The sequence below is a fragment of the Eptesicus fuscus genome, chromosome 23, assembly GCF_027574615.1.
Source record: "Eptesicus fuscus isolate TK198812 chromosome 23, DD_ASM_mEF_20220401, whole genome shotgun sequence".
NCBI lineage: Eukaryota > Metazoa > Chordata > Mammalia > Chiroptera > Vespertilionidae > Eptesicus > Eptesicus fuscus.
The window spans coordinates 5,648,007-5,674,236 of record NC_072495.1 but is presented as its reverse complement, the minus strand read 5'-3'; the positions used below and the strand labels follow the sequence as shown (position 1 = coordinate 5,674,236).

General features: G+C 50.8%; 1 protein-coding gene across 1 annotated transcript in view; it reads right to left on the bottom strand.

Annotated features, from left to right (window-relative positions):
• Nucleotides 1-26,230, bottom strand: part of KSR2 (kinase suppressor of ras 2) — a 272,198-nt gene that overhangs the window by 106,181 nt on the left and 139,787 nt on the right. The window contains exon 5 of the mRNA XM_054712551.1: nucleotides 9,870-10,054. Within this exon, the coding sequence (XP_054568526.1) occupies nucleotides 9,870-10,054 (185 nt within the window). The remainder of the gene's footprint in view (nucleotides 1-9,869; nucleotides 10,055-26,230) is intronic.

Here is a 26,230-nt window from a genome sequence, read left to right as displayed (position 1 = left end):
AAGACCTTTTAAACTCCCATTAAACTCATTCACGTGAGATGGACAAGGCACCAAGCCGCAGAAGTGATGCCACCTGAGGAGCATGTCCACGTGCACTGGACGGGCGAGCAGTAATGACAACTGCAGCACACCGTGCCAGGCAGACAGTGACAGCCAGGTGCCATAGGTCGCAAAGCGCAGCCCAATTTCAGGGGTGCTAAACTGTGGGCAGACGTGAGCACCTTAGAATCGGGGAAACCAGTATGTGACAGCATGAGATGAAAGAATCTCCAAACCAGAATATTTCGTTTTAAAAGCAACAGAATACACGAAGTAGGATCCCATTTGTATGAAGTTCAAAAACATGCAAAACTAAACTATGTATTGTTTAGGGCCACATGCTTGTGAGGTGTTCTGCAAAGATGAGCAAGACAAAGAAAAACAAATTCAGGGTGATGCATCTGGGGGGTGGAGGGGATGCCATCAGGAGATGCACATAAAAGAATTCTAGGAACTCGTGACGTTCTGTCTCTCAAGTTCAAGTTCAGTTTCTGAGTATTTTTACCAGGCCCAGGACTAGGGAAACTGAGGCACAGGCCTCTGGCACAAAATTTAAGGGGGTGGACAAAACACTCCAGGAGCAAGATAATAATATTTGTTACATTTTTTAATGGGATGCAAAAAAATCCATGATGAACCAACTATCAAACTTTTATACGAGGACAGGAATCGACCCTGCACTTCCATGACCTTGCCTCCCCTGTCACTCTCTAACCCCAGCCCAGGTTCGAATTAAACTTTATTAACAAAAACAGGCAGCCAGTCCACAGGCAATATCTTGCCCACCTGATTTTTTAAAATAGTGCACTAAAGTTTACTAGTATTCTTTAAAGTGTATGTAGATCATACACATACACACATCGGCACATACACACATATGTATATATGCAAAGACACTATTTTAAAAAAATATTTGACAGAGAAAACCAGTGAGAAGAACACGCATCACAACACTGGGCTGGAGGTCACTGCAGCAGCCACGCCCCTGCTGGAAGGAACATGCTGCTCAGCCTTATCGGTCGTTACAGTAGATCAAGGCATGCGTCCGACTGCAAACTCCAAACAGGGGCGGGGGCTCCACCCAGGCCCCTGCAGCCTGGCCTAGAGTCCTTCTCAATCAGCCTCCCCCGTGAGCAGGACTCTGCATTTTAGAAGCCTCTTTGCCATCCACACTTGAATTCAATCTTTATCATACTGCTGTGGGTCAAGTAAAGAATCCTCACTCTCCAGATGGAGAAACTGAGTCCCAGAGAGGTTGACTAACCCGCCCAACGTGGCAGTGAAACCACTAGTTTATGTTGGTTTCAAATCCATCCAGCACCCATTCCATCCTATGCAACTGACTGGTGGCCTTTGGGAATGAAGACGTGTCTTACCTGGTTTACTATTAAATCAGAAAGTGGGGTGGCAACAATAAGCAAAGGGGGTCCCAATGAACCTCTTTTGGATGGGAACATGTAAAGCCTCTCCCCACAGTGTTGCAGGCAGTATAGCCCCGTCCGTGCACCAGGGGGTGGGCGGCAACAGCTGTGTCTCACTGGCTCCCACCCCTCCTCCGCCAAGAGCCCCCATGGGCTGCAGCCAGACTCTCTTCCCTGGCAAACAGCCGTCCAGGGAGCCAGGAGCCTTTTTGGGAAGCAGCACTTAACTCTTTATGGTCACTGGGAGGCCATCTGCAAGGCCATCACTCGAACTCACTGATGGATGAGCAATTTCACAGCTGAGAAGAGCGCGTGTCATTTTCCCGAAAAGCACCCAGTTTACTCCCAGACTGATCACGCAGTCACGGGAGGCTGGCTCCTCGGCATGGCCTCAAGTACCTCAGGGCTGGAGAGGGCCCTGCAGAGATGCTTGTCAGTGTCCTAGGGCGACTCTAACCCCAAACTGGGAGCCTTAGAACAGCCCAAGTGTGTTCTCTTGCAGTTTGGAGGCCAGAATTCAGGGTATCAGCAGGGCCAGGTTCCCTCTGAGACTTGATGGGATGTGTCCTGGCCCCTTCTAGCTTCTGGGGATGCCATCGATCCCTGGAGATCCTGGGCTCACAGCTGCACCCCTCAATCTCTGCCTCTATGGTCACATGACACTCTCCTGTTGTATTTGTCTCTGTGTCTGGAACCCTCTTCTTAGAAGGACACCAGCCATATTGGTTGAAGGTCCCACCCTCCTCCAGTGTGACGGCATCTTAACTCGACTGCTTGTGTTTTCAGCAGCCCCATTTCCACACAAGGTTGTGTTCTGGGGGCTAGAACTTCCCATATTCTTTTGGGGAACCCTATTCAACCCACAGCAGACCCACCTGTCAGAAAGAAGCTGCCACGGAAGGGAAGTGTGGACAGCACAGGTGAGCCTGAACCCCAGGTGCTAAACTAAACCCTGGATGTGGCTCCCGCTCACCTCCATCTCTCTCCCTTGCTCCTACAGGTGCACGTGCTCCTTCTGCCTTGAATGCACGTCCATCCCACTTGTCATCCACTACCCTACTTCGCTATCAGGTCTGCGTACACCGCACTAGTTCACGGAAGCCTTCCCTGATCCCCTGGCTAGCTCAGGTGCCCCTGCTCCCTGCCCCACAATCATTGCTCCCCTGTTCTAGTTTGCACAGCATCCTGGACACCCGCTTTGCAGCTCTCATCACTGGCATGATTGGCTGTTCTGTCTCCCCAGCAGCCTGGAGGTTCCGTGAGGATGGAGGTCTTGAATGTCTATTCACCCCTGTGTCCCTGATACCCACGCAGGGAGTAGGCGCTCAAAAATATTTTTGGTGAATGCACAGATGGGGGATGGCTCTTGAAGAGCCATTTATCAACTCAAAGGTTATGCTGTCGGAAAAGCCACAGTCCCCCAGGCCCCAGAGCTGGCTTTGAAGGAAAAGTGGAGAAGCGCTCGGGAGCCCAAGGCAAACCAAGCCCTGGCCCCTTGGTCAGGAAGAGGTTTAGGAAAATGGTTTAATCCGAAGAGCCTGATCCCACAGTGAGACCCTGCGGAGGCCGGGTAATTCCTCCCTGGACTACATTCTCCTCTTTTGCAGTGTGAGAAAATTAGACCCAGCCGCCTCCCAGAGCTGTTACAAGGAAGACCCCGCCCTCTGACATGCCCCAGGTGCTAAATCCATACTGGGGTGGGAGAGGGAGGGGTCTCTTTAACAGTCTTGGGATGACTGAACCCAATTAAGGAACCAGAAATTTGAGGAAATATTCTCCCTGCTAGGGGCTCGGTTTCCCATTCATAACATTTCTAGGATAGCAGTTTCCTGAGTTTCAAAGGAGAGTCTCAAGGGCCACCACTGTTGGAGGACAGGAGGAGGGGAGGCCCCCAGGGATGGGATGCAGCCCCTGCTGCCCATAACCCAAACGGCTCCACTTTTACCTGCTTGTACCCATTCTGGGGGGATATATAAGGTTTTTTCCCCGAAGAAAGAGATTTTTACTGAATAGTATTAATGATCAACCTTTAAAACTCCTAACTAGAAAAAAGGTTCCTGACTTGAGTTTTATGGGCCAGAAAATTTACTAAATAGGGGAACTGCCTAGAGTTGGCAATGTTTTTTCCAAGCAAGGACACTACACGAAATGCAACCGTCATCTATAATCACCCATCATTTCACTTTACAAAGGACGTTTAACACCAAAAGATTCAAAGGGTGTTACTGCAAACTAAAGGGTTGTTAGGTTCACTAACATACTTCATGGAAACAGTATCGTGTTTCTTGTTGTTGTTGTGTGTGTGTGTTTGTTTTTTTAATCTGGCTGGAAGCTGGTTAAAAACATCGCCATGTCGCAACGCTGGTCTCTGTGTCGTAATTCCATGGGAGCTTGTTCAATACCTGGATTCTGGGCCCAGCCATTAGTTGGGCATTGGGAATCCCAGCTTCAAACCCCAGCTCTGTACCTCTGAGCAAGTCCCTTCCACTCTCTGGCCTCAGTTTCCCCATCTGTAAAATGAGGGGTTGGACTCAATGATATGAGGCCCCTACCTATTCTAAATCTCTATGATTCCAGAACAGAGCTTAAAAATTGGGAGCCCCCAAACCCAATACGACCCACACACGTTTGGGATTAATACCACCTCACACAATGTTAAAAGATTTGTGGTTAGGTGCTGATATTTATAACTTGGAGGGGTTTCTCATAAAAGTCATGGTCTTCAACTTTTGAAAAATTCCAAGGTCTAGCAGCCCCGGTCCCTCCAAGGAGGGATGCACTCACAGAGAAGGACACAGCTCCGCTGCAGGCTTCCTGCCCACACTGCACAGCCTGAGTCTAACGGCGAGGAAACATCAGACAAACCCAAATGAGGGCTATTCGGTAACGTAGCTGGTCCCTACTCATCAAAGATGTCCACGTCACAAACAACCAGGCTGAGGGGCCGTTCAAGCTTGGCACACTGCCACATGTAATATGTGATCTTGGGCTTGCAATGCCAAAAAAATTTTGCTATCCAGGACCCTATTAGAACACTTGCTGATTAAAGTCTTGATTCAAGGTCAAGTTTACTGAATCTGGTAACTCTGCGTGGTTACGTAAGAAGTATGCAACCTAGTCTCAAATGGTTCATAAAAGTAAGAGAGAACTCGGGGTGGGGGATTAGAGAGAGAAAGCAAATGTATGTTGATGTTAAAAACAGACAGGTCTTAGTAAAGGGGGTACAGGAGTCCTTTGTGTTTTTTTGCAACTTTTCTGTAAATTTGAAATATTGCAAAATAAAAAACTGAAACTAAAGATCATCATAGAATTGAGTGATTCTCAAACGTTCGCCTCAGAATCCCCTGCAGGGCTGGTGAAACGCGGGCGCTGGACCCTCCCAGAGCTTCTGATTCAGTAGGTCTGAATGGAAGAAGGCGGGCAGGTATGTGCGTCTCTAGCAAGCTTTCAAAGATGATGCTGTCGCTGTTGGTCCAGGAAACACTTTGTGAAGCCCTGGTCCAACCCGGTTTAAACTGTGGAAGTGACCACCAACAGAACTAGACACAGAAAGTGCTTTGTAAAAGCAGGGCTGGGAGAGGGATGGCGCGAGGGACCGTGGTTTTCATTAGGAACCGCTCTGTATCATTCTGTTTGCTTCTGGGTATCTATATTGATGCCTACAAAGCATCTAGATCAGCACCTGCCTGGCAAGAAGCGGACAGTCAGTGCATGTCAGGGACCTGCTGGGACCTGGGTTTCCAAAACACAGCGCCAATGACAGGCAAAATAGATGCTTTCTGCGTTTGCTGGGGGTGGGGAGGTGGGACGGTGGGGAGCAGCATTCTTGGGGAGAAAAGTTCTCTGGGTTGCTCCTATGTTTTCCCCTTGGAATTGCCGCCACTGAGTCAGGTCAGACACAACCTTCCCAACCTCTCTCCTGATTCTGAGGTGAGAGCGTGGTTTTCAGGCAGCAAACTTTGGTCAAGACAGCTCCTCCTCCCCCTCTTCCAGCGGTAACGAACCTTGGCCTCAAGGCTCATTAAACCCCATTATATAATCACCCCCATACCGAGTCTCTTTATAACCCTTCCGGTGGCTGGTTTCTTGGGAGTAGGCAGTTCGGCTTCATCGCTCTTTATTGCTACCTGCTGCTGCCTCCTCCCCCAAATCAGGCACCCGCCTCAGCCCCAGGCACTCCAGGCCAGGCCCTCGGCAGAAGGACAGCTGTCTGTTGCCTGGTCCCCAGGACAAAGAATAGGAGCTGCTTGGAGAAGAGATGGGGAGAGGGCAGAGTAAGATGGGGGGAGGGGAGGGCATGCCGCTTTCTAAGACACCTCCCGAAGGGCAGTATTTCATGAGACAGGGGCCTCGGACAGAACGCCAGCTGGTGTCATTAGGACCAAGATAGGGACGTCCAGGGACCATCAGTCACTTGTTCCCTCCGGTGGCTGCTGCCCTGAGTGCTGGACCCCCACAGGCAGCTCATGAAGCAGCGCACAGAAAACTGCAGGGGGGAAGTACCCTGTCATTCTTCATCCCCAGGACCGAGGAGCTGCAGAAGCTGGAGCTGAATTCTTGCAGCTGCCTGTCCCCCACCCTGGGACCATGGATGCTCTGAACATCGACACCGAGTCCCGGGCGGTACCGACTGGTGAGCCAGTGCAGGCGCTGCTCTCTCGGAGGCAGCCTCGAGGCCAGGCTGTTCTCCCAGCTGGGCAAGTGAGACAACCTGAACAAGGCCCCTCTGGAAGAGCAAGCAGGCTTCTGTGAGGGCGGCTTTGCGATCTCATTCCTCAGGGGATGGCAGGGTGGCGGGTTCGGAATGAGTGCAAACTCCACCTCCTTCCCGACTTGGTGACCTTGGGTCAGTTCCGTAAACTCAGCCCATTTCCTTGTCTATAAAATGGGGGTACTAAGAGCACCTACGTTATGGAGGAGTGGGAAGCTTAAGTGAAATAACAGGTGTAAATTACTTTAACCAACTTGGTGGTGCCTGGAACCTTGTCAATACACAATAAATGCCAGTGGCTATTACTATCACCATTGTCATCATTGTCACACACTATTCCAGTGCACAACATCCAGCAATCGCTCCCAACGCCACCCTTTATTGAAACTTGGTGTTCGAAGCCCCAGCCCTGTGCTAGGAAACTTACATGCATTCCTCATTCTGTCCCCACTATGCGTCCCTGCAGGTAGAGACGGGCTCAGGGGCTCCATGACTTGCCCAGTGACACCTCAGCAACCACTGAGTTGCTGTCAAGCCAAAATCACTTCCAGCAGCTGGCATGATGAAATGATGCCTTCCATCCAGGAGGCATTTTTTTCATTCTGAAGAAGCCTCTTCACAGCGGTCACAGAGTCTGCCTGACAAGGCAGCTGGCATCAGAGAGACCCGTCAAGGAGTCACTGGCAAACAGCTTACTGGACCAAAAACGTGGAGGGCATCCGATCAGATTGTCCTAGGGCAGCATGGCGGGCGAGAAGGCAACGCCGAGGAAATGCAGCGAGGACAGGGAGCCACGTCCACCGCCCTCGGCTTCTCTGGGGAGCCGTTCCCTCCTGAGTCAGCACCTTCCACGGAGCACAGTGGAAGCCCATCTCTCGTGTTTTGTGCATGGCTAGCCTTGGAGACAGATCCCTCCATACTCGGGGGCTCCTGCCACTCCCTCCCTCCCCAGCTGGTCATCCCAGACCAGGGAAGTAGGACAAGCCCCGAGGAGGTGAAGTCCTCACAGCCCATCCGAGGTGGCTCGGCACCCTGAGGGCCCGAGGCTCGGCCACTCTTCGGCCTAACGCTGTCTCCCAGCATTAGGGTCAGGGGTAATAAGATGGCATGTCACTTCCCCTCACACTGAGGCCACAGCCAGAGCTGACAATGACAAACAGGTAGGCGGACTCGGCCTGGCAGGGACACCGCCCCCGGGGCTCTATTGCCCGGCACGGTGTGTGTGGGGGCGTGGATGGGGAGGGCACTAGAGGCAGGAAGCTCTCTTCTGAAACTCAGAGTGGTGGGAGAATGGGACGATTACAAGCAGGGGGAACCAGCGCCCAGCAGCTGTGTCCTCCCAACATCCCAGCCCAGAGTCTCCACACCAGCTTTCTAAGTGAGTTAGGAGGTGCCCAGGAGAAGCCCTGAAATAGACCCTCATGGAGTCTTTTATCATCCAGTTGGGGAAACTGAGATCCGGGGAGATAGAGACAGGAACTCACTGCAGGAAAGAGATGGAATCTGAGCAGGCTAGAATTGGGCCTGGGTTCAAAACCTACCACACAGGCAACACCATTCACCTTCTGAGCCTCAGTTTCCTTATCTGTAAAACGGGAATAACAATGCCTGCCTCAGAGTGTGGTCAGCCTTAACGGTGGCAAGGCAGGGACAACGCCACACAGGCATTTGGTGGCAGCACAGAGACTCCAAGAGAGAGCGTCCCACGTCCCGATGTGGAGCCTGTGCCACCAGGCTGCCTCGTTCTGTTATTTGTTAGGGTCGACGCAAACGGGGCTGGTCCACGGGGTCCAGCTACTATTTGGTTACACACTCATTCTCCCAGGGAGGCTCCAATGCTCTCGTCCTCCTTTCAAAGAGATCCAGGGTCCTCCCTGCACACCGGGGACACTGTCCAAAGAGGCACCTGTGCTTCCAGGGCCTCTTAGCGCCAGGCGCTGCTCCGCCCGCGGCACAGGAGAAGCCGCTCCGCTCCTCTCGGATGGAGACCAGGGCAGGTGCGAATGTTGGGAGCCATGGTGAACTCAGCCCCGGTTTCCTCGTCTATAATACTCTCTTTGGCAGGAGGAGGGATCTAAATGTGCAAGTCCATGGTTTGGTTTTGTTTTAAACAAGCTATACGTGTTTCTGCTCTGGCCAGAACTAAAGAACAGAGCTGTGGCCAAGCCCTCCGAGGTGGGGCTAGAGAAGAGGCTAATACACATCCTAACAGCAGCCAATTATGAAGCACTTACTGTGCAGACAGCTCGACATACACGAGCTTATCTAATCTCACAAACATCTATGAGATGACTCTATTGTGATCCCCATTTTACAGATGAGGAGACTGAATCTCAATGAGGCTCTTCAATTTGCTCAAGGTCAGGCAGAGGGCTCAAAAGTAACCAAGGTGGGACTGGAACCCAGGCACTTCCCCCCAGGGCTAGGACGTCCTGCCTCCCCCCACTGTCGTCACTCATCTGCTGTCATCACATCTTTTCCTCATCTGGGCTCACTGAGCCACCCTCCGACGGCCACATGCCTGCCACGCAGCCCACTGTCACGGAGCAGGTCTGGTCTCTGACAGTGATCCCTGCTGACTAATTGGTAATTGGCTTTCTGGTGCTGATGTGGGCCGCGAGTGCTATTTTGGTTTGCTTTGTTCAGGGCCTGCACCCCCTGGGCCTAAACAAGCCAGGCTCTGGAACTTCCCCTAACGACGTCCACTTGGGCCTCCTGCTCCTGAGTGGATGCAGGCTGCACATCAGTAGACTGCAAACTGAGTTCGGCCTCACTCCTCCTGAGTTCCCAGGAAATAAAAGATCTGGTCTTGGCCCTGGATGGGCGCTCACTCAGTGGTTAGAATGCCAGCCTACACACCAAAGGGTCGCCTGTTCAATTCCAGTCAAGGACATGTACCTGAGTTGCAGGTTCGCTCCCCGGCCACCGGTGGGGCACGTGTGGGAGGCAACCAGTCAATGTGTCTCTCCCACATCAGTATTTCTCTCTCTCTCTCTCTCTCCCTCTCCCTCTTCTTGGTTCTCTCCCCACCTCCCTCCCTCCCTTACACTCTCTCTGAAAAGCATGGGGAAAATATCCTCAGGTGAGGGTTAGCAACAACAACTAGTTGGGCTTTTCTCAGGGGCTCCCCTCTGAAAACGGCTGTGTCTGTTCTGCAAAACGGGCCTCTGTGAGGAGAAGATTAAGTGCCTTCTAAGACCTCAGCCCCCAGAAAGTTCCATTTCCGCTCTGAGTAATAACAACTTTATCTGCAGCAGAATCCACAGGAGCAGAATGTAAACCACCTTGGGCCATGCTCAGCCCAGTGTGAACCCAAATACATCTTGGAGATGTAAAGATTATACTGTGCTGACCTGTGTGTGGGAGGGGTGAAATAACAAAATATAATCACAGCAGCCTTATCCACAACAGAAAGAGAAAAAGGCTGGGACCGGCAGCTGAGAAACAGGAGAGAGGAAAAGCTAACATTTCCATCCTTGAATACCCTCCGTTATCCCTGCACACCTGCAGGGCCAATGGCAGCAGCCAGTCGACCTGGAGCGCCGATGACACCCCTTCCCTTGAATCCATTCAAAGAGGCGTGTGTGGCGCAGGTGGGAGGTGGCAGGCGAACATTTCAAGAGCATTTTCACCACAGAAAGGAACACGGAGCGAGCGCCGCACCTGGCAGAGAGCACAGCCCTGGTGCAGTGACTTACTTGAGGAGAAGTTGGCCTCGGTGTGGACCGGAGGGGTGGAGGGCAGGAAGGGCCCTTGTCCCACGAAGAAGGAGCGGAGGGAGCGCTCGCACAGGAGCGGGGAGCGCTGCTGAGCTGGGATATTCTCACAGCTGCCCACGCTGCTATGGATCTTGAGGTTCAAGGGCTTGCTTTTCTTCTTGGCTCTGGAAGGGAGACAGAGGGAAGTGTATGCGTACACACACAAAATGAGAGCAGGGAGCGCCAATCTCCTTAGCAGGGCGCCCAACACCCACTCCCTCCTTAACCGGGCCCTGTGGTCATCCCCACCCCCGTTTCTCACCTCCAACCCTTTGCTTATGCTGTCCCCAATGGCAGGAATACCATCCCTTTCTTTGCCTGGTTAATCCCCATCTTTTTTACTTTATTTTTATTTATTAAATTGATTGGGGTGACATTGGTCAACATGAATATACAGGTTTCATGTGTGGGTTTCTATGTTATAAGATCTGTATGTTGCACCATGTACCCACCACCCAAAGTCAAATCTTCTCCTGTCACCTTATATTAGGATCCTCTTCTCCCCCCACCCCCTTCCCTCTGGCTACCACCACACTGCTGCTTGTGTTCTTAAGATTTGGTTTTATATCCCACATATGAGTAAAATCATATGGTTCTTAGCTTTTTCTGACTTATTTCACTTAGCATAACGCTCTCAAGGTCCATGCATGTGGTGCAAATGGCACTATTTCATCCTTTCTTATGGCTGAGTAGCATTCCCCTGTGTACATGGATGAAGAAGATGTGGTCCCTATGCCCACTGGTCCTTTATGACTTGTCTCTGGGGTCCTCCCCTCCAGGAAGCCTTCCCTGACACCCCAACTCCCCAGCAGGGCTGAGTGTCCTCCTCTAAGAAGCCCTCGCTTGGGTTGGCTGTCCCTCCTCAATCCTCCTAAAACAGTCTGTATATATTTCTGTGGCTGTACTTTCCTATTTTCCAAATTCGTTCTTTCAGTTTTTATCATCCAAGTGGACTGTGGGTCTTTGAGGGCAATGATTCTGTATTGTTCATTTCTCTGTCCTTGGCAAGGATAGCACAAAGCCTGCACACAGTAGGTGCTCACTGAATGCTTATTCAGTGACTGATCTGGATTAAGATTCTGGCACTTACCACACTGCATTCTAATACTGTCTTCCACACTCAACTGCGGGCTCCTTGCGGGCAGGAACCTGTGGTTTTCGTTGTTGGATCTCTCAGATCCTTGCTTGGCACTCGCTGAATAGAATGAACCTCCCCAGCTGGTTTGGAAACGTCCCCACTTACAAAGAGCTTAGGTGATCAGTTTATGAGCGTTTGGTTTAAAATGGCATCCAAAGTCAACCTCACTGCTCTTCTCCCCCTCTCCACAGCACCCCATTCAGGTCTGGCCAGGAGTTGGGTGCCCTCTTGTGGCCAAAGTGAACCCTCCTTGCAAATTTCCACGTTCTGGATGGAGCACCCAGGAAGGTGTGTTCATGTAAGACTGAAGGGCTCTCATGTGAGCAGCCCTGCCCGGCGGCCTGCTGCTCCTCTGCTGTAAGGAGCTCAGGGGTGCCCACAGAGTCGCCCCCTCACAGGGCCTGTGGTCAGCCCTGCGTGTCATCTTCCCAGGGCCTGTGGCCAGGCCCAGGACGTGCCTCCCGCTGCAGCAGCACCTGCTGGTGGCTCTCCCTGCCCGTGGCGGAGAAGAGAAGGAAGCAGGGAAGGGGTGGCATTCATTCCACACGAGTGTCCAGTCGTGCAGATCCAAAGAGCAGTGTCATTTAAGAGTGAAACTCTCAGGCCCTGGGGTCAGGGAGACCAGGGCTTGGGTCCTGACCGTGATCTCAGAAGAGTGCTCTCACCTCTGTGCCTCAGTTTCCTTAACTGGACAGTGAGAAAAATAACAGCGCCTACCTACGGAGGATGTCATGACAATTCTACGCGATCGTGCGCCTGGCACAGGGCCCACCACAGAACGAGGGTTCAGGTCACCCGTTGTTAACGTCACTATGACCAGGTTAAATTCGGTGTCTGTGTAGCATGGGTAGAACCTCAAAGAAGCCAGACATTGAAGCCAGACTGTGTTTTTCACCTGAAACATCCACCAACTCTCAACTCACTCCCCCTGGCAAATGAAAAGGGTGCAGTCAAACCCTTCAGCCAGAGATACTGTTGTCATCCCCAAACCACAGGCGGGAACCTTGAGGGCCACCAAGTGACGAGGCCAGTTCCTTGTACAACAAGCATGTCAAACTCAAAGGCTAACATGGGCCAAATAAATGCAGCATGTGGCCTGAGGGCCACAAGTCTGACATGCTTGTTGTACAAGGAGAACCAAGTCTAATCCAGCACAAGTTTAACAGTAGCTTAATGAGAGTCGAATTGCCTTAAACAGATGGGGCAGAGAAGGGGTGTATATAAACAAATGATAGTTGGACAGATGGATGGATTAAAAAGATGAATAAATAGATGGATTGGTGGGTGGATGGGTAGATGCATGAATAGAAGGATGGATGGAGGTAAGAATGGATGGGTGGATAGATGGAAGGATGGATGGGAGGAAGGGAGGGGGGAGGGAAGGATGGGAGAAGCGAGGGAGGGAGGAAGAGAACATGGAAGGAAGGATGAAAATGGAAAGAGTAAATGAATAAAGGACGGAGAGGATGGAGGAAGGCAGGAAGGAAGCATAGGATCCCTGAGGACAGATACAGCTTATTTTTCTTTTTCTAGCCCCTGGCCACCCCCTGCCTAGGTCTCTAGCTGGCACTGCACACAGAGGGCTCTAGCTCAGCACACATTAGCCAGCTGCCTCTCAGCGCCCTCACCACAAAGAATACCGAGGGACTGCCCCATCTGGTGTTTCGTCGCTGCCCCATTTCCTGCTCCAAGAGTCTGTTGGGCTTTGGGTTAAGCAGAGCCACCAGCTCACATGGCCTCTTCACCCTCAGCTTCCTTGAGTGTGGGGTTGTGTCCTCTTGAACTCAAGAGCCATAACCCGGCCAAATCCCTCAGCATCTCGTTAGCAGTGTCTGGAGTGTCTGGCCCGGCCAGTTGGGAGGAAATGACAGGGCTGGGAAAGGCAATGTCCTTGCAGGCATGGTGGGAGGACAGGCGTGAGCTCACCTTCTCCCACACCACCCTGTGCAGCACTATGCGCTAATCCGTTTATGGGGACACAACCATTTCCCAAAACGGGAACAAATGCCCGCTGGTCTTCCACGTGGCTCAGTGAGCTGTCCAACCTCTCTATCTGGCCCTTTAAGTCCTTTGCAGTTGGCCTGGTCTGATGACCTACTAGGAGGCCTCCAGGAGAGGCCCTCTTCAAAACCAAAGAATAGCACCAGTTCTTGGGTGAGAAGGGAGGAGCAGGGGTACCTACGGACCCTGAATTCAGGTGCTCAGATTCCAGACAAGGGGGAGGCTTGAAAAAACAGGGGCCTGCCCAGCTGGTATGGCTCAGTGGCTGAGCATTGACCTATGAACCAGGAGGTCCTGGTTTGATTCTCGGTCAGGACACATGCCTGGGTTGTGGGCTCAATCCCCAGTGTGGGGAGTACAGGAGGCAGCCAATCAATGGTTCTCTCTCATCATTGATGTGTCTATCTCTCCCTCTCCCTTTCTGTAATCAATAAAAAATATATAATTAAAGAAAGAAAAGCCAAGGGCCTGGTAAGTCTAACACTGGGAGGATATTTCATGAGAGGCCACTCTGCTCCTTGGCCACAGGTGGCCACCCTCACTTCTGGCTTGAGCACACCCCACGCGTGGCATTAATAAACCAGGGCTCTGGTGAGCAAGGAGCACAAGGACTCCTTCAAAATGCAGAAGCAGGAGCTTGAGGCATGAGCTGTCTTTCCCCAGGTGTGAAGGAGCAAGCCATGCTTTTAGATGACATATGAATGATATTTTTGTATTTTAATAGTTAAAATTTGAAAAACAAGCTTTCATACCATACCAAATTATTTCCTGGCATACAGCTTTATGTAAAATACACTAAGAAGAAGAAAAAGAGGAAGAGAATGAAGGACATGAAGAGAAACTGAAAGAAGGAGGTGAGAAAGAAGAAAGGAGTAGGAAGAGATGGTGATTGAAAAAATGTTACGTAAATTCACGGTTCAATTCCCGGTATAGGTCCCACCAGAATGCCCTGTCCCCGAGCTACCCTTCCACCCAAACTGGACCCAGACCCTTCTCTTCTCTGACTTGGTCTGACCGTGGAACAAATCACCCAAAGTAACCCCCAAATCCTACTTCCTGAAGCCTAATTCACCCCATGAGCGGCCACCCCTGCCACCTGGTATCTTTTTCCACATCCTGACCCCACCCTCTTGGGGTTGGTTGGGTCTTGTCATAGCACCTCTATGGTTCTTCAAGTTCTGGCCACACTTTTGAAGGACATACATGTTTTTCTGATTATGTGATGACCATGGGCCTTGACCACCTGTCTAGAAGTGCAGGAGGGCAGGGATCATGTGTGACTTGATTTTTGTGGATCCCCAGGGCCCAGCACAGACCCTGGCATATCCGTAGTGAAGCTCTCTTAAATGAATTCAAGAACGTCCTCGTGCTTCCAATGCACCATCCCATAAAAGCTGGTGGGCTCCTCGTGGAAGTGAGTTGGAGGGGCGGCCCTCCAGTGGATCCACTTTGCCTGGATGCTATGAACAGGCCAGGCTGGCCCCCCACCCTGACTATTCATTTCTAATAGGAAGTGTTTGCTGTACAGAGTGCCGGGGGAGGGAGAAGGGTGGTAATGAACCTGCAGGGAGGATAAGGGCCTGCACTAGCCCACCTGGGGGGTGATTCCAGCACTCAGGACTGCTGACGTCAGCAATGAGATCTGGCAGGCTGAGTGGGCAGGAGTCAGGCGCTGTGCTCAGGACATGCTATCTCATTTGGGAGAGGAATAATTATGACCTCCATTTCATAATTAAGGTGGCTGGGGCTTTCAACAGTTAATATACCCAGATCACAACTCCATAAAAGCTTGGAGTGTGGTCACAGATTTCACTGACATCCTATCTAATAAAGAGGGAATATGCTAATTGACCCTCACACTGTCGCAAAGATGGTGGCACCCACAGCCAATGAGGAGGGAATATGCTAATTGACTGCCACGCCCTTAAAGGTGGTGGTGCCCACAGCCAATAAGGAGGGAATATGCTAATTGACTGCCATGCCCTCAAATATGGCGGCGCCCACAGCCATAAGATGACGGCGCTCAGCCCCTCAGCCCCCCAGGGCTGGCCTGAGGCACAGGCAAGCCTCAGATGTCGGCTACCCAGCCAGCCACCCAGGGCAGCCCAAGGCTCAGGTAACCAGGGCCGGCCGAGGCTTGCGCTGCCAGCAGTGGCAGCAGCAGAGATGTGATGGGGCATCGCCTTCCCCTGATCGCCGGGTTGCCTCTCGCCCCTGAGGGCTCCCGGATTGTGAGAGGGGGCAGGCCAGGCTGAGGGACCCCCCCACACACACCGCTCCAGTGCATGAATTTTCATGCACCGGGTCTCTAGTTATATATATAACTATATATAATTAGAGGCCCGGTTTTATATATATAACTATATATAACTAGAGGCCCGGTGCATGAAAATTCATGCACTGGAGGAGGGGGCCTCTAGTATGTATGTGTATGTGTGTGTGTGTATATATATATATATAACTAGAGGCCCGGTGAATGAAAATTCATGCACTGGAGGTGGGGGCCCTCAGCCCAGCCTGCCCCCTCTCACAGTCCGGGAGCCCTCAGGGGCGAGAGGCGACCCGGCGATCAGGGGAAGGCGATGCCCCATCACATCTCTGCTGCTGCCACTGCTGGCAGCGCAAGCCTCGGCCGGCCCTGGTTACCTGAGCCTTGGGCAGCCCTGGGTGGCTGGCTGGGTAGCCGACATCTGAGGCTTGCCTGTGCCTCAGGCCAGCCCTGGGGGGCTGAGGGGCTGAGCGCCGTCATCTTATGGCTGTGGGTGCTGCCATCTTTGAGGGCGTGGCAGTCAATTAGCATATTCCCTCCTTATTGGCTGTGGGTGCTGCCATCTTTGCAATGGCATGAGGGTCAATTAGCATATTCCCTCTTTATTAGATAGGATTGATTTCAGAGAGAAAGGGAGAGGAGGAGAGAGGGAGAGATAGAAAGAAACATCAATGATGAGAATCATTGATCGGCTGCCTCCTGCATGGCCCTATTGAGGAATGAGCCTGTAACCGAACATGTGTCCTGACTGGTTCAACCACTGAGCCTATTCTTAATCGTTCTATTAATCCCACTGTAGGAGCTCATCACATATGCCCATTTTACAGCCGTGCTTGCACAGACCCAGAGCTGTCTAGGCCATCAGTTTCAGGATTAGCTGGGGAGAACCAATCTTTCACTCACAGCCTGGGCATCTGGCCAGAAGGCTGGTCTTGGCCAGTTCTTGACCTGGACATGGACAATGCTGCCTCTGTCCCATGGAATAATCCAGAATCCACGGCCCCCTCTCCAGGCAAACACCACGGTTGGCTGGCCCAGCCTTCCCCACCCCTCTGAGCTCACCCAGACAGCCTGGGCTCTGCCTCCCAGGCCTGCTCTGTACTGGCGTCCAGGCCCGCTGATTTTCCTGCCTCCCTGTGATTAGCGACTAATCTTATTTTTTTGTTCCCCGACCCATAAATCAGTTACAGACCAAATATTTACACAGGCCATCATTTCCGACTAAACCAAGGCTCATGACAGCCCTCATTATTAAAAAGGATGACTGATTTGGGGCAGAGATTTCACGGGCATGTGGATGGATGTTTTCTTTTAGGTTTCCTTCCCCATCCCCTTGCCCAAAGAAAAAAACAATTTCCAAGAAATACTGGTTCAGAGATCTGCTCTCACTGTTTCCATGGGGCCAGTGGGACATGGTCAGACCCCAAAGTGCTGGCCTGTGCTGGCTTCTTCACCCTTCTCTGGGAACCCTTCTCTGGCCTCCCCCTGAGCAGGGAACCATTTGACTCTCAAACATCCCCTAAATCAGGAACCCTAAAGAAGAGAGGGGGAGGGGCCAAGAAGGGGAAACTGGACAGCATCATTACTCTCAGCCCAGGACACGCAAGGTGACCGAGGGAAGCCATGTGTTGAGTTGGTAAGATCACCCGGTGGGGCAGCAGGAGGCTCCGTCATTTCTTAGCAAGTCACCTTGGGCTATGAGGCTGGTTTTTCCTCCGGTCAAGTGCAGGGATTTGCTGGGTGGTCTCTGTCCCTTTCTGCCCCATGTATCTTGGTTCTAATTATGACAGCTGCCATTCATTGAGTCCTCACTATGTGCCTGGCCTTGTGCTAAGCATTCTACAGGCATTAACTCATTCTGTTCTTTGTTGTTGTTAATCCTCAACTGAGGATATGTTTCCATTATTTTTAGAGAAAGTGGAAGGGAGGGGGAGAAACAGAGAGAGAGAGAGAAACATCGATATGAGAGACATACCCAATAGGTTGCCTCCCCATGTGCCCTCACCAGGGCCAGGGATTGAGCCTGCAACCGAGATACATGCCCTTGACTGGAATAAAACCTTCAGTCCACAGGCCTACACTCTATCCACTGAGCCAAACTGGCCAGGGCTCATTCTGTCCTTTAAGATGGGGTTTGTCACCTACAGTGACTTACTAGGACCTCAGAACGTATAAGGGGCAGAGTGAGGATTTGAACTTGGCTGTCTGACCCCAACGCTCTTAGAGTTAAAATACACTGCAGACTCCTTAGGACCCGGTTCTGCTGCTTGGCCCCCTTCAGCAAGGAAGCACCCTCCCACGTGGATTCCCATCACCTGAGGTCTCCATATGAATGCGTCCAGGGTAAGCATCCTAAGCGAATACAGGATTGGCAGTTGTCTGCTTAGGTGGGAGCCGGCAAAGGGCTTTCCCTCTGCAGGGCAGCCGGAAATATTTTTTTAGGCAAACTGTGAGATTTTGCCACTATTGAGTATTTCACCAGAGCTGCTTTATGCTAGGAAAAATGAATTGAGAGTGATTCCTTAAGGACATGCCTAAAGAGGCAATATTTTAATCTAGCAATTCTATGAGAAACACACTGAAATGCATCCATCACAGCCTCAGAGACAGACAAGAGCATCTACCCACTGTGGAGGGCTTGAGAAGAACTCAGACTTAAGTTCCTGGGGCCGGCTAGGCGCCCGCCAACCACCAATCCTCAGCTGCTCTTAGTGTCCTTACTTGTAAAATCTCACCCTAGAAGCTCCTCCGTCCTCACAGTGATGTCTCTCCCCTTCCTGCAGACCTATGGCGTGACCTTGGGCAGGTCAGGCTCTGCCGGCTTTGAGTCCTCTTGTTTAGACAATGGGATCACCCCTCCAGACCTTCCATGCACCCTGGCTTCTGTGGGGGCAAATGCATCAGCACTTGCTGAGCAGAGGGCACAGTAAAACTTCAGCTGGTGTCGCCCCAGCAGCACGGCATTTCCACTAAGTCACTCATGACTGTCTGACGGGGACTCTGGGAAGAGAGTCTGGAACTCTTATTTCCATGTGAGGGTGAAGAACTGTTGCCTGAAATCTGTGTTGTTGCTTTTTCCAGCCAAGGCCTTCAACCTGCTTTCAGCTTTTGCTGATGTGGGAAGAAAACTCACTGCCAATCAACACATTTTGTGTGATTTCATCTATATAAACATAAACATAAATATAAACATAAGAATGTAATTATGTATAAACACACCTACACGTTTGAATATATTTACTACATATTCCTGTGATATATTTAAGGTCACAGAAAAAGAATTGGAAAGGTTTCCACTGAGAAAGACAGTAGAAGTAAGAGGGTTGGGGGAACCTCCAAATTTGACTACGTGTATGAATCTTTTGCAGTGACAATGCCTACTATGTCTGCAATGCACGTGTAATCTACACTAATAAAATAGAAATATGCAAATTGACCTTACCTTCACGACACCCACCAGCCAATCAGGAGTGAGTATGCAAATTGACCCAACAAAGATGGTGGGTTAATTTGCATACACAGGCGCCCAGCGGCGGGGAGGCGGGACGCTTGTGTCATCACCATGGCGCCGACGCAGGCGTTTCACACCGCCCCAGCCACTCCGGGCCTCTGGGCAGCGTGGGAAGGCAGAAAGGCAGCTCCGGGACAGAGCAAAGGCTGTGCCAGCAGCCAGCGTAAGGAAGGCCCATTCTGCACGAATCTTTGGGCATCGGGTGTCTAGTTTGTAAGGAAGGCAAAAGCAAGGAGGGCAGGAAGAAAGAAAAGGAGGCTATATATCAATAAAACTTTATTTTTAAAAATAGGCAGTGGGCTAACTTTGGCCTACGGGCCATGATTTTCTGACCATTAGTCTAAATATCAATTCCAATTGGACTGATGGCTGCCAGAGGGGAGGAGGTAAGGGATTGAGAAGTACAGGCTAGTAATTACAAAACAGTCCCAGGGACGTAAGGTACAGCACAGGGAATACAGTCAAGCGCATGTGATAGCTATGTACGGTGTCAGGTGAGTGCCTGAAACATCAGGGGACCACTATGTAAAGTGTATGATTGTCTAACTGCTATGCGGTGTGCCCAAAACTAGTACAAAATAATATTGAATGTCAACAGTAATTGAAAAATAAAATATCAGCTCCTGGATGTAGGGTCATGGCAGTTTTGGTAACTACTATACCCCTGATGTCCAGGACACACCCTGGCACACAGTAGAAGCTCAAGAAACAGTTGTTGAAAGAATGAATAAAACCCAGCCTCTCTCTATTCACCTGGAAAACTAACAATTCAACTGCTATCCTAAGCCCTTGAAGGGGAATGTGGCTGTTACTCCTTTAAGTGATTTGAACTAATTGTTGCCAGCATGCAGGTTAATGAAACTGACTGATCTTAAAAAAAAAAAAACAACTTAAAAAAAAAAAAAAAACCTGAAATAAGCCAGTCGGAGAAAGATAAATATCACATGATCTCACTCATATGTGGGATATAATGATCAACATAAACAAAAATAGATCCAGAGACAAATGGCAGGGGAGGGCAGGGGTTAGAGATCAACCAAAGGACTTGTATGCATGCATATTAGCATAACCAATGGACACAGACACTGGGGCTGTGGAGGCTTTCCCTGGGGAGTAGGAGTGGCAGAGGGAGGGGGGGTCAATCAGGGAAAAAGGAGACATATGTAATACTTTAAACAATAAAAAAAATAAAACAAAATTTTTTTTTAAAACTGCCTAGCTGGTCATTGGTTTGATTCCCAGTCAACGCACATGCCCAGGTTGTGGGCTTGATCCCCAACAGGGGTCGTGCAGGAGGCAGCTGATCGATGTTTCTATCTCTCTATCCCTCTCACTTCCTTGCTCTCAAAAAATCAATAAAAACATTTCTTAAAAAAATCAGTTCTCATTCTCACATCAAAAGGGTCCCACTCTGGGGCACTTTGCTGGCTTAGAAAACAGAGAAACAGGGCCGATGGCTTCTGCTCAGCATCGAAATAGGTTTCTCAGCCCCCACCAGGCACAAAAGCTGGTCCGTGGTCCTGTGGGTGCCCAGATCTGCGGGCAGAGGCTCCCATCTCCAAGGAAACTGCATCTATAAATGCCACATGGTGTTTTCCAACCATAGGCAAACATTCTGATTCAGAGGAAAATCTACAAACTTTCGCTCCAAAATAGGGACAGGGCTTCAGGGGGAGCCTGACATGGTGGGGGGCAAGGCAGCAAAGGGGACTTTCAAAAGAATCAGGGATATATATATTTTTTAATATATTTTTATTGATTTCAGAGAGGAAGGGAGAGAGAGGGAGAAACATCAATGATGAGAGAGAATCATTGATTGGCTGCCTCCTGCATGCTTCCCACTGGGGATCGAGTCTGCAACCCAGGCATGTGCCTTGAAGGGGAACTGAACCATGACCTCCTGGTTCATAGATCGACGCTCTATCTCTGAACCACGACGGCCAGGCCTGCCGGTGAATTTTTAAAGTACGGGGAAACGGCTGCACTTTTGGACGCTTTGTTCCATGGAGCCCTGGATTCAAGGGCTACTGGCATTTCAACAGGCAGACCAGGGAGTAATGCCACGAACAAACCGCTAAGCCTGTGGAGTCTGACTTTGCAGAGAAGGAACGCAGCAGTGGACACTGAGGCCCGGCCCTCCCCTTGCTCCGCGCACCTGGGAAACTGGGTAAGAGGCTCCCTCCCTCCTCCGCCTGGATATGCAAACGCACCTGCCCTTCAGCATAGGATGAATTATGCATCAGGTTGGGCAGGTTGACAGAGACAGGCAGCTGCCCACCAAAGGCCACTCGGGGTACAAACAGAGCCGTCACATCAAGATGTTGCAAAAGGCCCCTCTGCCCCCGTTCGCCTCGGCACAAATCTCTGGGCTGTGTGGCTGTCTCCATCCCTGTCCACAGCGTCCATCCCAGCTCGCTTGTGGATGCAAATGCATCTAGAGAGGTAGTGTATGTCATGGGCCAAGCGTGAGCTGCAAATTAAATCAAGGAGTGAAGTAAAAATCACACTAATAGAAGTTTCACCATCTCTCAGGGACCTCGCCATGCTGGGCACTGGGATATGCATTTCCCCAACACGACCTCCAATCTTCAGAGCCAATGTGGGAGGCGAGGATCATGTCCCCATTGTACAGAAGAGGAAACTGTGGCAGGGAGAGTGGAAGCTGCTTGCCCCCAAGGCCCACAGAGGTGGCTGGTTTAAGGTGTGTGCTCCTTCACCTCTGCACGTTGTCACTGACACAATCAGGCTGGCTGGGGCTCCACAGAAGGAGATGACGAATGTGGAGGGTATGGAACAAAAAGACAACCAACCCAATGACAAAATGGGCAGAAGACTTGAATCAACATTTCTCCAAAGAAGATAAACAAGTGGCAGCCAACGGGCACATGGAGAAATGCTCAGCATCATTAGTCATGAGCAAAATGAAAAGTAAAACCACCCCGAGATACTACCGCACACCCACTCGGGTAGCTATGATTAAAAGAATGGAAAATCAGTGTTGCTGTGGAGAAACAGGAATCCTCGCACATTGCTGGTGGGAGGAAAAGTGGTGCAGCTGCTAGGGAAAGAATGGGTGCCTCTTTAGAAAGGTAAACAATGACCATGTGATGCAGCAACACTCCTCCTAGATACATATCTAACAGAATTAAACTCACACAATTACACATGCATGCATGTTCAGGCAGTGTTATTCCCAATAGTTACAAGGTGGAAACAGCCCAAACGCCATTCATGGATGGATGGATAAATTGTGGCAAATCCATACAATGGGATGTTGTTCAATCTTGGAAGGAAATTTTGGCACACGCTGCAGCATGGATGAACCTGAAGACATTGTGTTGAGTGGAAGAAGAAAATCACATAAGGACAACTCTTACATGACTCCACTTACAGGAGGCACTTAGAACAGTCAGTCACAGAGAAGGGAGGTAGAATGGCTGTTTCCAGGGCTGGGGGAGGGGAGGATGGGGACCGAGCTTCAGTTTAGGGAGATGGAAAAAGTTCCAGAGACGGACAGCAGTCATGGCCACAGAATGTTAATATGCTTCAGGCATGGATGGCATACCTGAAAATGGTTAAAATAACAACCAAGATGAAATGGGGAGGAGGGGCCTGTGGGGAAAAAGAGGGGGGAAGAGAGAGAGAGAGAGACAGACAGACAGACAGACACACTTGGAGAGGTAACTGCTTTTCTTTAAGACTAAAGGGAAGGCGGTTTCCTGGGAAAAGGGAGCTGAACTGGGGGGAGGAAGCTGGAGGGAGGAAGCCATCAGCTGGCTGGGTCTATTTCCTGTCCACCTCCTCCACAGCTGTCACACATCTTGTCTAGCTGTGTGCTCTCCACCTGCTCAGACCCAATTTAATTGGAGGTTCAGGGCTCCCCAAGTGCCAAAAGCAAATGCCAAGGTGGTGACCATCAGCGAAGGAGCTGGGAACCCAGGTTGGCTGAAGTGCAGCGAAGCACCGCCTGCCCCTGGGGAGGCTGCCGGGCCACCGCCCGGGTTTCCTGGAGTCCCTCCACATGGTCACCAGTCTCCGCACTGTACGGAAACCAGTGAACGGGGAACCCTGAGTGAGAGCGGACACTCAGAGGCACAGCGTGTGCCAGCTTTCAGAAATAACCAGGGCCCTGACCATCTTAGAATGCCTGAGCTGTGCCTACAGCAGAGTTCTGCAGCGGACACCAGGAAAAATGCAGGCTGGAGTCAGACAAACCTGGAATGGCTGCTCTGCTCCTTGGATTTCTCTCCTGTAAGAGGGGTGACGTCTTTCCTAGCGTGGCTGGAGGCAGTATCTGGAGTTCATTTGGGGCGTGGGCTCGGAATAGCAATGAAATTAGGAACCCAGCTCTGCAGCGGCGACCAGCAGCTCCATTTCAGCGAGGTTACCTAATCTCTTTAGGAAAGGGACCCGACTGAGGTAGATAGTGCCATTCCCACAGGGACTCTGCTCACTCCGGTCCTCCCTGGGACTAGCTAGTATGTCCACTAATGAGGGACTGCGGACATCCACAGACAGCTGTGACCTCCCCTTGCCACGTCCAGGTGACGTCAAGAAACCCCTATGACACTGGACCCAGGAAGCCTCCACACCTGTAAAATGGGACTAACTGTAATGCCCACCTCCCTGGGTTGCTGGGAGGGTTTCCTGAGATAACACATGTCACCTCACGGCACACACGGAGCGTGACACGACGTATGCACCAGGATAGACAGATGAGGGGGCTCCAGCTGCCCCGGGCACCCAGGGGACTAAGCCAACTTCGATGCACCTTTAACCATTTTATAGGACATGGGGGGGGGGGGGGTAGATCCACTAAAAAGCTCCCAGCACAGGCAGCAAGACACTGCTCTCCTTGTCCTCCTTGTCCCTGGGGCAGGGAGCCATGTGAGTTCTTTCTCCCCAGACACCCACAGGCTCGGGCTCTTTATGGTTCAAGTTCAATTTGGTTTTCTTGTAAAAGGACGTCCACACAGTTTTAAAGTGTTACTACAGCCCAGGAAGGTCCACAATGAAAAACAAAAGGCCCCCTCAGGAGGGCTTCAGGGGAGCTGGGAATGTTCGGATTCTTCATCTGGACGCTGGTTACACGGGTATGTTTCTCTGATAAAAATTCAAGGAGCTATATACACTGATTACGGCGCATTTTTGTGGACATGTGTTAGATTTCAATAAAAAGAGTGTTAAGTCCCTTGTTATGGGTTGAATTGTGTGTCCCCAAAGAAATGTTAAAGTCCTGACCCCCAGACCTAAGACGATGACTTTATTTGGAAATACGGTCACTGAAGATGTAATTGGTTAAGTTTAGATGAGGTCATATTAGAGTAGATATGATTTGTGTCCATATAAAAAGAGAAACTTTGGGCACACAAGTGCATATAGGGCAGATGATGTGAGAGACACGGGGCACCACGTGCAGATAAAAGCAGAGGCGGGGCGATGCTTCTACCAACCACGGAACGCCAAAGACGGCCAGCAAACCACCAGAAGCTAAAGGAGAGGCCTGGAACAGGCTTGCTCAGCAGGAAGCAGCCCTGCCAGCACCCTGGTCTGGACTTGGAGCCTCCAGCACCGGGAGACTGTTTCTGTGGCTAAGCCATCCAATGTGCAGTACTTTGCTATCGCAATGGCATCTCTGGGAACTAACATAGCCCCTTTGTCCCTCCCTCTGATTCTCAGTGAGGCTCCGGAGAGGTCCCCACTGTCAGAGAGGTCCCCACTGTCAATGCTTTTTTTTTTTTTTTTTTTGGTTAATCCTCATCTGAGGATATTTTTCCATTGATTTTTAGAGAGAGTGGAAGGGAAGGGGAGAGGCACATCAATGTGAGAGACACACTGATTGGTTGCTTCCCACACATGCCCCAACCAAGGCCGGGGATCAAGCCTGCAACTAAGGTCTGTGCCCTTGAGGGAATCAAACCCAGGACCCTTCAGTCCTCAGGCCAACACTCTATCCACTGAGCCAAACTGACCAGGGCTATTAATGGTTTCTTGTGTGTCCTCCAGAGAAGTTGTTTTGATCACTACATCTGTAATCCCTTCCTACCTTTGTCCACGGTTCTGCTGCGGGTGGTCACATCCCAGACTCGGAGCTCCAGGCCCACTTCTCAGAGTGAAGTCTGTTGGGACCTCTGGGCTCAGAGCAGCCCCCACACCCACCCATCTGAGATCACAATTACTTCAATATGGGGGAGCAAAAAGGATGCTCGGAGCAGCTCCCATGCACGAGCTCCAAAACATACACAGCCCTGGCATCAAGATCCTTGAGAGATCTTTCCTGAATGCATCCCCCGCAAAAGCCTCCAGAAATCTCGTATGTCACATTCTGTCCCCTCACTCACCTTGGTTTTCTCTAAGCACCACCTGACATTGTGTTATTTCATGTTTATGAATCTCCTGCCTGGGCCGTCATAGTCTTACTGGCTGCCTCAGGACCTTTGCACATACCGTTCCCTTGACCTGAATACTCTTTCTACAGAAACCCATACAGCTTGATCCATCATTTCATTCAGTTCTGTGCTCCAATGTGCCCTCATAAGAGCAGCCATCCGAACCATATCATCTAAAAGGGCAGGTCTCCCCCCAGCTCTCTCTACCTCCTTTCCTTGGCTCTCATTTTCTCTGTGGCAGTTATCATCATGTGAAGGGCCTTTGTATGTTCTGTTCTGCCTTCGGCTCAGCATCTAAGATGGGGTATAGCATGTGCTAGACATTCAACAAACACCTGTGAACAAATCCACGTCACAGCATGTAAAATGCCAGTGACGCCTGGTCAGTCTGGTTCAGTGGATAGAGCATCAGCCTGTGGACTGACGGGTCCTTGGTTTGATTCTGGTCAAAGGCATGTACCTTGTTTGTAGGCTCAATCCCCAGGCCTGGTTGGGGCTCATGGTGGAAGCAACTGATTGATGTGTCTCTCTCACATTGATGTTTCTCTCTGTCTTCCTCCCTCTTTCTCTTTCTCTCCTTCCTCTCTCTTTCTCTTTCTCTCCTCCTCCTCCTTCCCTTCCACTATCTCTAAAAAAAAAAATTAATGGAAGAAATATCCTCGAGTGAGGATAAAAAATAAAAAATAAAATGCCAGTGATAATTATCACTACCCCATTACTGAGTATTGTCTGTGCATTCTCTCACTTAATTCTCCCATCGGCCCAGGAAAGTAGGGATTCTTGGGAGTTGAAGATGGCTGCCGATGGGAAGGCAGACTGCAAGACAGTGCGTGGGTGAGAGAACAACAGGGGAGTGTGTGGTTGCACGGGGAGTGTTTGTTTGTGGGTGAGGGACAGCTATCCTCCAAGGGACTGTAGGGGATTGCCAGGCGGGGTTCCCCTGACCGGGCAGCCTCCACTGCTGCTGGGATCCCTCCCGGAGAGACCAGCTCT